The following is a 13,205-nucleotide window of genomic DNA, read 5'->3' on the forward strand; positions in this document are numbered from 1 at the left end:
TGTACAACTCCTCCCCCTTCTGTCATGGGGTAGACTGAGACTGAGTCCCCTCCCCCCTTCCACCATCCCCAATCTTTGACATCCCTCAAGCCCTTCCACTCGTCACTTTAATTTCATGTTTCATGTATTCTGAGTTTTTATGAATGTTGGCAGATCAATTTCCCTCCTGGGATGAATTAAGTTCTATCATATCCTGTCATATTGTATATATGAACCATTTTCTGTGTGAAATAAAATTATCCAGATTTAAAACATGGTTACTGAGAACATTATTGCACAAAATGCATCCTTCGACTCGTAAAGGGCAATATCACAAGGTCATCTGCTGAAGCTTCCAATACTTTCACCAACGTGGCATGTTATGAGAAGAAATTAGAAGATGATTCCTAATGTGCTCCCCTCTCCCATAAACAGTGTGCTCGACATGACAACATCTTTGCTGCAGAGATTCTGATCGAAAAGGGAGTAAACGTGAATCACCAGGATGAAGACTTGTGGACCTCGTTACATGTGGCATGTGCTTGCGATAATCCCGATTTTGTTCTGCTCCTCATGCCGGTGAGTACTAATCCGCTTTTCCAAATGGCACTGACTTTAAAGCATAGATTAAGAGCTCAATCTGAGCTGTTTAAAAATGCTCTCTCTCAACTTCATAGAGTCATAGAGTGATAGAGTCCTAGAGTGATACAGTGTGGAAACAGACCCTTCGGCCCTACGTGCCCACAACATATCCCAGCTACACTAGTCCCACTTGCCTGCGTTTGGTCCATATTCCTCCAAACCTGCCCTATCCGTGTATCTGACTAACTGTTTCTTAAATGTTGGTATAGTCCCTGCCTCAACTACCTCCTCTGGCAGCTTGTTCCATACACCCACCACCATTTGTGTGAAAAAGTTACCCCTCAGATTCCTATTAAATCTTTTCCCCTTCACCTTAAACCTGTGTCATCTGGTCCTCGATTCACCTACTCTGGGCAAGAGACTCTGTGCATCTACCCGATCTATTCCTCTCATGATTTTATACACCTCTATGAGATCCCCCTCATCCTCCTGTGCTCCATGGAATAGAGACCCAGCCTACTCAACCTCTCCCTATAGCTCAAACCCTCTAGTACTGGCAACATCCTCATATTTCTTCACTGTACCCTTTCCTGCTGAACAACATCTTTCCTATAACATGGTGGCTGGAACTGAACACAATACTCTAAATGCGACCTCACCCACGTCTTACACAACTAGCTGGAGTTTAGAAGGATAAAGGGGGATTTATTTGAAACTTACCGAAAAATGAAAGGCCTACATAGAGTGGATGTGGAGAGGATGTTTCCACTAGTGGGAGAGTCTAGGGCCAGAGGTCATAGCCTCAGAATAAAAGAATGTTCCTTCAGGAACAAGATGAGGAACAGTTTATTTAGTTAGAGGGTGGTGAATCTGTGGAATTTATTGCCTTTAACGAGGTAACGTGAGGTGTAGACAGAGACAATGGTGGATCTCGACCCGCAACGTCACCCATTCATCTCTCTCCAGAGATGCTGCCTGACCCGCTGAGTTATGAGCCAGTCCCACTTTCACAACCTAATTCACAACCTCTGCTGAGTTTGCCCTTGACTCATACTCGCATCATGGTCTTCTACGACCTCCTCGAGGTCGTAGGAGGTCGTAGGTAGGTCGTAGAAGGCCGTGATGCTAGTTGTAGGTACTCGTGGCATCAAGCAGGTCGGGGCGTTTTTTCTAGCCGGATGAAAAATGCCCATAAGTAAAAAAGGTTGTGAATTAGGTCGTGAAAGTGGGACAGCCCCTTTAGTCCATCATTTTGTGCCTATTTCCGGTGTAATCCAGCATGTGCAATTTGTTCCCACACATGGTGGGAAGTGTGGTTTGTGTGATGGACTGGGCTACATCTACAGCTCTCTGCTATTTCTTGTGGTCTTGGGCAGGGCGGTTCGTAATTGCCATTGACATTATTGCCATAGAGGGAGTGCAGAGAAGGTTCACCAGACTGATTCCTGGGATGTCAGGACTGTCTTATGAAGAAAGACTGGATAGACTTGGTTTATACTCTCTAGAATTTAGGAGATTGAGAGGGGATCTTATAGAAACTTACAAAATTCTTAAGGGATTGGACAGGCTAGATGCAGGAAGATTGCTCCCGATGTTGGGGAAGTCCAGGACAAGGGGTCACAGCTTAAGGATAAGGGGGAAATCCTTTAAAACCGAGATGAGAAGAACTTTTTTCACACAGAGAGTGGTGAATCTCTGGAACTCCCTGCCACAGAGGGTAGTCGAGGCCAGTTCATTGGCTATATTTAAGAGGGAGTTAGATGTGGCCCTTGTGGCTAAGGGGATCAGAGGGTATGGAGAGAAGGCAGGTACGGGATACTGAGTTGGATGATCAGCCATGATCATATTGAATGGCGGTGCAGGCTCGAAGGGCCGAATGGCCTACTCCTGCACCTAATTTCTATGTTTCTATGTTTCTATGTAATCCAAGCTCTGATGCAACCTGACTGTATTCTTTCTATGGTACATCTGTAGAATTTGTAAGAGTCACTGGAGTCATGCTGAGTTTCCTCTTTGTTCACAGGAAGAACCTGTCTGGGCCTTGCTCAGGAGCTTTATGTCAAAGTATGATTCATATCAAGCAAATGCAAGCCTCACAGGCACAGTGAAAATTGATTTTGGCATAATTAATGTCATTCAATATCACAGAAGTAACACAAAAAGCTGGAGTAACTCAGCGGGTCAGACAGCATCTCTGGAGAGAAGGAATAGGTGACGTTTCGGGTCGAGACCCTTCTTCAGTCAACCCGAAACGTCACCTATTCCTTTTCTCCATAGATGTTGTCTGACCCGTTGAGTTGCTCCAGATTATTGTGTCTATCTTCCTACACACCTCACAGAAGTAACATTCAGGCACATGTTGCATTTTGGAGACACAAGAGGTTCAGATACTGGAGTCTGGAGCTCAACCAGTCTGTTGCAAGAACTCCGCAAGTCAGGCTGCATCTGTGGATGCAAAGGGATTTCAAGTTGAGACTCGGCATTAGCACTGAGTGTAGAGAGAAGGTTTCCAGCATATTAAAGTGAAAGGGAGGTGTCAAAAATAAATTGCAAAGCTTCAAGAAGACAGCAAGGGATAGAGGCAGGCAGAGTAAATGCCTATGATTCATGTGCTTTAAAGAAGGTTGAATCTGAGCATGTGAAACTAACACTGCAGTCTACTTTGGTCAGATTCTGTTCTCTGTTGTCAAAGGACAAACGGTAATCGAAAAACAATAAAATAAGGTCAACAGGGTTACAGGACATTTGCTTATCTGTAATGGGGTGGAATTGGGCTGTGTTTTCTGTGCTGTAACTTTCGGAGGTGCACGATGTATAATTGTTATGACCATTTGGAAGACGGAAAAATGCGAAAGTGCCTGCTGCAGTAAGCAACATGTCAAAGGGAGAATCTGTATATACGTAGATTAACCTTTGTTCGTTGAGCAATCTCCTACATTGCTCCCAGTTATCACTGTACTTGATGCTCTTAAATAAAATAGCGATTGCCTTACCCGATTGTGTGTTTAAAGTTTTCTTTAACAAAATGATGAGACAAAAACTTGCATGCGATAGGTAGTATCAGAGGCATGGGACTGACAAGAAGGTGGGGCCGGGATTTTTGGGGGGCAGAAGGTGGGGGGGGAGGGGAAGATTAGAAGGAGGAGATAGGGGAGAGGGGGATATTGACACAGGGATTCATTGATAATGGTTGGAAAGCTGGTAGAGATAAAGAAAAGGAAGATGGAATCAGGTGGGGAAGGCTGAGAGTGGCTGATAATCCAAATCCTGGATATGACCTGAACTGATTGCTTGTGGGTTGCCTCATCAATAGGACCTCATGGAGGATAAAATGCTCAGGAATCTGGTAATGGACAGGTAGGGAATCATCAGAAGTGCAGGGTTACGGCAAGTTTAGCTTGTAAATCAGGTTAAGGGAGATAGTCACAAAATGCTGGAGTAACTCAGTGGGACAGGCATCATCTCTGGAGAGAAGGAATGGGTGATGTTTCATGTGGAGACCCTTCTTCTGACTGGATATTGAACGTTGATATAGGATATGAAACAAACACATTGTCATATTCAGTGATCTCTGCTTCATCGCTATTCTGGGTTCAGCAGCGCTGCACTCACAGTTACCAACATTTTCTTCTCTTGGTATTGAACCAATGGACAAGGTTGTGTGTAGGAAGGAACTGCGGATGCTGCTTCACACTGAAGATGGACACAAAATGCTGGAGTAACTCAGCGGGACATTGCTGGAGAGAAGGAATGGGTGACGTTTCGGGTCGGTACCCTTCTTCAGACTGAGAATCAGGGGAGAGGGAGACACAGAGATAAGGAAGAGTAAAGTGTGGAAATGAGATCAAAAGGGATGGAGATCAAGGAAAATGTAGAATAGATCATTGTTAGCTTGGAGAAGGTGACAACGATGCATACAGTGATAACATGTAATCAGGGGGGGGCAGTCAGACTGGTCAGAGAATGAGGATGGGGGAGGGATGGAGAGAGGGAAAGCAAGGGTTACTTGAAGTTAGAGAAGACAATATTGTAGTCGAGGTTGTGTGATGCACTGGTTTGCCAGTTATGCTTCATGTTCTTCTGTAATGTGGCTGACTGCTGTTTTAATTAAATAGCTGGCAAAGTAAGTCATGAAGTGTGAGGAGAATGCTGGCGATAGTAGTAACTGTGAAGGGTGGTTGATAGGAGCTCTGACTGAATGTTTTTGTTGTTCAGTAAGCACGTGGATGTATTGGCTGGACCAGCCTTTTCTACCACTTTAATCATTAAAAAAAAGACACAAAGTGCCGGAGTAACTCATATAACAATTACAGCACGGAAACAGGCCATCTCGACCCCTCTAGTCCGTGCCGAACACATAATCTCCCCTAGTCCCATATACCTGCGCTCAGACCATAACCCTCCATTCCTTTCCCATCCATATAACTATCCAATTTATTTTTAAATGATAAAAACGAACCTGCCTCCACCACCTTCACTGGAAGCTCATTCCACACAGCTACCACTCTCTGAGTAAAGAAGTTCCCCCTCATGTTACCCCTAAACTTCAGTCCCTTAATTCTCAAGTCATGTCCCCTTGTTTGAATCTTCCCTACTCTCAGTGGGAAAAGCTTTTCCACGTCAACTCTGTCTATCCCTCTCATCATTTTAAAAACCTCTATCAAGTCCCCCCTTAACCTTCTGCGCTCCAAAGAATAAAGCCCTAACTTGTTCAACCTTTCTCTGTAACTTAGTTGCTGAAACCCAGGCAACATTCTAGTAAATCTCCTCTGTACTCTCTCTATTTTGTTGACATCCTTCCTATAATTAGGCGACCAAAATTGTACACCATACTCCAGAATTGGCCTCACCAATGCCTTGTACAATTTTAACATTACATCCCAACATTACATCCTCAGCGGATCAGGCAGCATCTCTGGAGAAGATGATAGGCGATGTTTCAGGCCAAGATCCTTCTTCAGACTGATTGTAGTAAACTCCTCAACACCTGTATCCACATATCACTTCATAAGTTCAGAAGTTCAAGGAGCTGAATTAGGCCATTTGGCCCATCAAGTCTATACCGCCATTCAATCATGGCTGATCTATCGTTCCCTCTCAACCCCATTCTCCTGCCTTTGTCCCATTTGGTGTGGATTTTTGCTTTTGTAAGAACACCCAAAATTTTGGCCATGTTAAAAAATGTTTCATTGCCCAAGTTTGTACCGAAACTCATTTAGATATCACTCAATACAAAATCTGTTATCAATCAATGCAGTTGTGTGGCATGTTAAAACATAGCCATTTTATACCGATCAGTCTGAAGAAGGGTTTTGATCCAAAATGTTGCCTATTTCCTTCGCTCCATAGATGCTGCTTCACCCACTGAGTTTCTCCAGATTTTTGTCTACCTTCGATTTTCCAGCATCTGCAGTTCCTTCTTAGCTATTTTATACCACCTTACGCCATTAAAACATCATTCATATGTTTAAGAATGCTAACTTAATAAAGTTTGCTGATTGCTGCTCAAAAAGTGTTTACCATACAAAAGAATATTGAAGGATCAGTGAGGAGAGAATTTGTTCTTAAAAATTTGTGATTTCTGTGTGCTGAATAAGCATATCTTCTGTACGGTGTATGTAAAACACAAGCGATAAAATTCGAATGTTGATTTGAATTATTCTCGAGCATCTCTAATGTTTTCCCAAAGGAGATTAAATAAACCTATTAGGTTTGATATTAATATTAATAAAACCTGAGCTGTTCAATGTCATAAAATAATGTCAATGTTAATCAAATAAAAACAAATAATGTCAACAAGTAGTGATTTAAATCTTGCTGATGATTGTATTGCAATGTGAGAGACATTTTAATTCAGAGCCTCACAAAATGTGGTTCATATATGGGTGTAGATGCCTTACAGAATAGATCACACGGATTACAAAAACCAGCAAATTGAGTCATGGATTCAGACAGCGTGAAAACAGGCCCTTTGGCCCAACTCATTCATGCCGACGATGACACACAGCGTTGTCCCATTTGCCTGCTTACGGCCCATATCCCTCTCAACCTTTCCTATCCTTATCCAAATATCTTTCAAATACTGCTCCTCTACCTGCCTCAACTACTTCACCCGGCAACCCATTCCAAATACCTACCTTTGGTTCCTTTTCAATCTTTCCCACTCTCACCTCAAACCTCAATAAGATTTTCACCTCACTGCAAGGAATACATTGCCAAACTTCTCCCTATGGCTCAAGCCGGCAAGTCCTGCCATTATCTTCTTCTTCTTCTTGCGTATGGCGTGCACAGCCTAAAGTAGTAAGACAACTTGTTCTGTTTGATCTTCTGTTTGTGCATGCCAGGTTGATTGCATTCGTTGAAACAGGTGGACCACGTGAAGTTTGCAATCTCTCCCCCCCCCCACCCATTATCCTCTCTGCCCTCATTACAGCTCAATGGTGGAGCCCAGAACCAGGGGCCATAAGAATAAGGGGTACGCCATTTAGAACGGAGATGAGGTAACTTTTTCACACAGAGAGTTGTGAGTGTGGAATTCTCTTCCTCAGAGGGTGGTGGAGGCCAGTTCTCTGGATACTTTCAAGAGAGAGCTAGATAGGGCTCTTGAAGATAGCAGAGTCAGGGGAAATGGGGAGAAGGCAGGAATGGGGTACTGATTGTGGATGATCAGCCATGATCACATTGAATGGTGGTGCTGGCTTGAAGGGCCGAATGGCTTACTCCTGCACCTATTGTCTATTGTCTATTGTCTATTGTCATGGCATTTTTGAATGGCCTGTGTGAAGGATTATGTGCATTCACCCTATCTATTCCTCTCATGACCTTATACACTCCTCAGCCTCCAGTTGTTGCCTGACCTCCAAAGGTCCTAACATCTGTGGAGAGAATAGACAGATGGTGTTTTGGGTCAGAACCCTTCTTCAAACTCAATTTTCATTCGAAGGGACTAACAAATACAGAGAACCACTAAGGAAGGGACTAACAAATAAAACAATACAGGGACTGAAGAAGGTTCTCAACCCGAAACGTCACCCATTCCTTCTCTCCAGAGATGTTGCCTGTCCCGCTGAGTTACTCCAGCATAATGTGTCTATTTTCATTTTAAAACAGCATCTGCAGTTCAACATTTCAAGGTCAGTTTATTGTCACATGTACCAATTAAGATACAGTGAAATCCAAGTTACCACACAGCCATACTAAGTGAAAAGCAACAGCCACATAAAAGTTAACATAAACATCCACCACAGTGGATTCCACATTCCTCACTGTGATGGAAGGCAATAAAGATCAAGCTTCTTCGTCTTTGTTCTCCCGCGGTCGGGGCAGTCAAACCATCTGCAGTTGGGGCGATCAAAGCTCCCACAGCCGATGATCGAAGCCCCCGTAGTGGTGATCAAAACTCCCACATCGGGGTGGTTGAAACTCTCTCTGCATCATGGAGCTCCCGAGTCGGCCTCTTCTTACCAGAGACCGCGAGCTTCACGATGTTAAAGTCCACAGGCCCTCGCGGTTGGAGCTTCGATCCCCGGCAAAGGGATCGCAAGCTCCACGATGTTAAAGTCCCGCAGACTCCCGCAGCTTGGAACGCCGGTTCGTTTTCCAGGAAATGCCGCCAACTCCACGATGTTAGGCCTCAGTGAGGATGGAGATACGATATGGAAAAAGTCGCATCTCCGTCGAGGGAAGAGACTGAAAAAAAAAGTCTCCCCCCCCCCCCCCCCCCCCCGCACATAAAACAAACCAAGGAACACTAAAACATACTTTTTAACACATACTAAAGATAACAAAAAAGAAGAAAGGACAGACAGACTGTTTGCGAGGCAGTTCCTTCCTAAACAAATATTGGCATTTGGCAACTTTTCTAAGCAAACACCAAATCCATATTATGACATTCATTTTTCTCGAGGAGAAAATTCTATTTCACTTCTAAATACGGATCAGAAAATTTTAGCAAAGATTCTAGCTAGAAGACTAAATAATTATATTAACAATTTAATAAATACGGATCAAACGGGATTTATACCCAAAAGACAATCATTTAATAATTTGAGAAGGCTTTTCAATATAATGTACTCTCACAATGAGGACAATGAAGATATTTCAGTTGTTACGCTGGATGCAGATGAGGCATTTGATCAGGTAGAATGGCAGTATTTATACAAGGTACTCCAAAAATTTAATACGGGAGAGAATTTTATTAGATGGGTTAAACTACTTTACGATAGACCTACGGCAAGAATATTAACTAACAATATGCTATCTCCAAAATTTTACTTATCAAGGGGTAATAGGCAAGGTTGTGCCTTATCACCATTGCTATTTGCCCTTATGATAGAACCGCTGGCCGAAAAGATTAGAAATCACCCGAATATTCACGGATATAACACTAAGGACTCAAAGAATAAAATTTCATTATACGCTGATGATATCCTTTTATATATTACTAATACACAAACGAGTATACCCACCTTATTAACATTAATTGAGGAATTCGGCTCTTTTTCAGGATATAGAATAAATTGGAATAAAAGCGAAATTATGTCTTTAAAACCACAGGATTCGAGACACTTACTAAAATTCCCCTTCAAAATTGCAACAGAAAAATTCAAGTATCTGGGTATTCAAATTACGAGAAGACACAAAGTTATTTAGTGCCAATTTTATGCCACTATTAAATAAACTGAATGATATGATTTTGGAAAACGCTCCCGCTCTCATTGATAGGTAGAATTAACGCTATAAAAATGACTTTCTTACCACAATTGATATATTTGTTTCAAGCGATCCCAATATATATTCCAAAACACTTTTTCAAAAAACTAGATTCTACTATCACTAATTTTATATGGGATTACAGAGCACACAGAATTCAACGAAAGCATTTGTGTAAACCTAAAGAAGTTGGGGGTTTATCATTACCTAACTTTATGTATTACTACTGGGCAGTGCATATTAAGAACATAATGTACTGGTTGGATAGTTCCACTCAGCAGTTGGAGTGGATAAGAATGGAGAAAGAGGAGTGCTATCCGCACGATATAGGAACGATCTTGCTCTCACCGATAAAATTAAATAGTATAATATATAAGAACCCAATTATTCACAATACTATAAGAATTTGGAAACAAATAAAAGTATCCTTGAAATTAAATAATCTATCAGTACTAACCCCACTAGTGACCAACCCTGCATTCAAACCATCTCTCATCGACAACACATATCAACAATGGGATAGACTGGGGATTAGGAAAGTAGGGGATATGTATGAATTGGGCAAACTGTTATCATTTCAACATTTAAAATTAAAATTTAAACTGAAGGATAATCAATATTTTAAATATATACAGATATGTGACTTTATGAAGAAATATATACATAAATTTCAAACTATATTTTTAGACCCTTTAGAAGAAGCAATGAATATTAAGGCTGATTCACAAAAACTAATATCATACTTTTATAATAATATATTAAATAGAGAATTACTCTCAACAGAAGCACTAAGAGAAGATTGGGAACATGAGCTAATGATAAAGGTCTCAAAGGATAGATGGGAAAAGTATCTGATGAACACACATAATTGTTCTATTAATGCAAGACATAATTTAATTCAATTCAAATTATTACATAGACTATATTATTCAAAAACGAGGTTGAATAAATTTTATCCAAACGTCTCTCCCAGATGCGATAAATGTTTGTTTCAAAACGCTAATATAACACATTCATTTGTAGGATGTACAAAGTTGAATACATTTTGGAGCGATATATTTGATATATTTACAAAGCTTTTTAAGTCCACAATAGAACCTAAAACGGAATGGATTATGTTTGGAATAATAGTAGAAGATATCAATTTAAATAAAGACCAAAACGTTTTTATTAATTATGGGTTAATAATTGGAAAGAAATTGATACTTACATTTTGGAAAAATACAACCATACCAACTGTTAAAATATGGATTAGGAATATGATGGACATAGCACGCCTTGAAGAAATGAGACTCCGACTAATAGATAAATATGACCAATTCTTAAGGAGTTGGTCTCCTTTCATCGACTTTTTGAAATCACGTGATGCAGCGGTACCATAAGGATTGCTGATTTCAGTTCATGCCGCGGATAGATCTACATCTCCGAATAAAGATTTGAAAATTTCTCTTTTAAGGGGCCTTCTCTCCTATTTCTACTTTCTACTTTTTCTTTTTTTTTATATACACACTTCACGTTTTTCTATTCTCTACCATCTATTTTTCCTCTTTTTCCCCTTTCTATTGTTTTCTTTTTCTTGTCTTACTTCCCTTCTCAAAACATAAAAGTAGAGGTTGTACATAGAATGGATTACGGTATGACATAGTTGGCACCTAAAATTAGGTTCCACTGTACTGTTTTGTACTGTATTAACTTCTAATAAAATAAACAAAAAATTCTCGAGGAGTTTTTGAATCCTTGTTGCAATTATATAGGGCTTCAGTTTGATTCTTTCTGAATTTGTGGGCCATAAACTGTCTTTATAGTACTGCTAATACACAGAAACATAAGGAACTGCAGATGCTTGTTTACCAAAAAGTGACACAAAGTGCTGGAGTAGCTCAGCAGGAAGGCATCATCTCTAGAGAACATGGATAGGTGATGTTTTGAGTCGTGACCCTTCTTCAGACTGAGGGGGGAAGAAAGCTGTGAGAGAGGGGGGGGGGGGGGGGCAGGACAAAGCTTGGCAAGTGATAGGTGGATACAGGTGAGGGGGGTGAGGTGGGGGGGGGAGGTGTTTCATCAGCTGATGATTGGACAAATGGCAGAGATGAAAAGACAAAAAGTGTGAGATATGGAGATAAGGATAGAAAAGGTATGAATTGTGAAGCCAGCAGAAGGAATGTAGGTGGATGTGGATGAGAGAAATGGGTGTGAATCCAGGAGGGGCACTGGGAAGAGAGGGGGCAAAAAGGAGGAGGGAAATGGTAGATGGTGGATTGTTTGTAGGTTAGTTACTGAAAGTTGGAGAATTCAAAGTACATACCTATCATTCTGGGCAGCATGGTGGTGCAGCAGTACAGCCACTGCCTCACAGTGCCAGAGACCCTGGTTCGATCCTGTCTACGGGTGCTGTCTGTACAGAGTTTGTACGTTCTCCCCATGAACTACATGGGTTTTCTCTTAGATATTCGGTTTACTCCCCCACTCCAAAGCTGTGCAGTACATATGTGTAGGTTAATTGGCTTGGTATCAATATAAAATTGTCCCTAGTGTTTGTAGAGCAATGTTAATGTGCGAGGGTCGCTGGTCAGTGTGAAAACGGTGGGCCGAAGGGTCTGTTTCCACACTGTATCTCTAAATTAACCTAATCTTCCACAGCCCACAGTCTCCGCCTCTTCCTTTCTTCTTCCCGCCCCCCCACCCCACATCAGTCTGAAGAAGGGTCTCGACCTGAAGCTTCACCAATTCCTTCGCTCCATTGATGCTGCCTCACCCACTGAGTTTCTCCACCATTTTTGTCTACCTTCGATTTTTCCAGCATCTGCAGTTCTTTCTTAAACATAATCTAAACCGTTGTTATTATACCTAGAGTTATCCACTCTTCCTGCACATATTGTTCGATTCTCAAAAATATTTGTGAAGGAAATTCCTAAGTATGGGACCAAGTTTATTGTAACCACAGCTGTATCCAAAGTTGGGAAAAAGGGATAGCACTGGATATTGAAAGAAAATATAGAAAATATATTAGCAACATATATTGCAGGTGGCATGGTGGTGCGGCGGGTAGTGCTGCTGCCTTACAGTGACAGAGACGTGGGTTTAATCCTGACCATGAATGCTGTCTGTACAGAGTTTGTGCATTCTCCCCGTGAATTGCGTGGGTTTTCTCTGGGTGCTCTGGTTACCTCCTACACTCCAAAGACGTATAGGTTTGTAGGTTAATTTGCTTGGTAAATGTTTTAATTGCCTCTGGTGTATGTAGGATGGTGTTAATGTGCGGGGATCACTGGTCGGCATGGACTCGGTGGGCCGAAGGGCCTGTTTCTGCACCGTATCTCTAAACTAAACCACACTAAACGAAACTAAACAAAATAGAGTACACTATTAATATAAGCAAATGATGATCTAATGGTATTTTCACACCAGAAATAATGTGTATTGTCTGATAATCAATTTCATGTTGTTCTCAGGCTGGAATTAATGTTTTACTCCAAGATGTTAATGGAAATATTGCATTGGATTATGCAATGGATGGCACGGAAACAAGTTTCATCCTTCTTGGACATCTGGAAGATAATGGTACATATTTAATATACATTCTGTAAAAGTTTTAGGCACAGTTAAATCTTAAGATTAATTTCTATGCTTGGAATGTTTTTTACCATTTGAATACCATGTACTTTTCAGTTTGATTTACATGGCAACATTTTGGAATGTGAATTTGAGAGATCAGTCATGACAGTACACATCTAGTCATGAGAGGAAGCCATTGAGTCGGCAATATTGGGCTAATCCTTTTGTAATTCCTTCCTCTGACTTCTTTCAGTTCAGGTCAAATTTAGTTTATTGTCACGTGTACTGAGGTACGGTGAAAAGCTTTTTTGTTGTGTGCTAACCAGTCAGCAGAAAGAAACTGTCCCTGAATCTGGAGGTGTGCGTTTTCACACTTC

General features: G+C 41.3%; 1 protein-coding gene across 1 annotated transcript in view; it reads left to right on the forward strand.

Moving 5' to 3' along the window:
* The window catches only part of myo16 (myosin XVI), a 245,770-nt gene that overhangs the window by 18,734 nt on the left and 213,831 nt on the right, over nt 1-13,205 (forward strand). Inside the window, exons 3-4 of the mRNA XM_033022212.1 lie at nt 415-558; nt 12,726-12,834. Coding sequence (XP_032878103.1) covers nt 415-558; nt 12,726-12,834 — 253 coding nt within the window. The remainder of the gene's footprint in view (nt 1-414; nt 559-12,725; nt 12,835-13,205) is intronic.

Source organism: Amblyraja radiata, chromosome 6 (assembly GCF_010909765.2).
Source record: "Amblyraja radiata isolate CabotCenter1 chromosome 6, sAmbRad1.1.pri, whole genome shotgun sequence".
NCBI lineage: Eukaryota > Metazoa > Chordata > Chondrichthyes > Rajiformes > Rajidae > Amblyraja > Amblyraja radiata.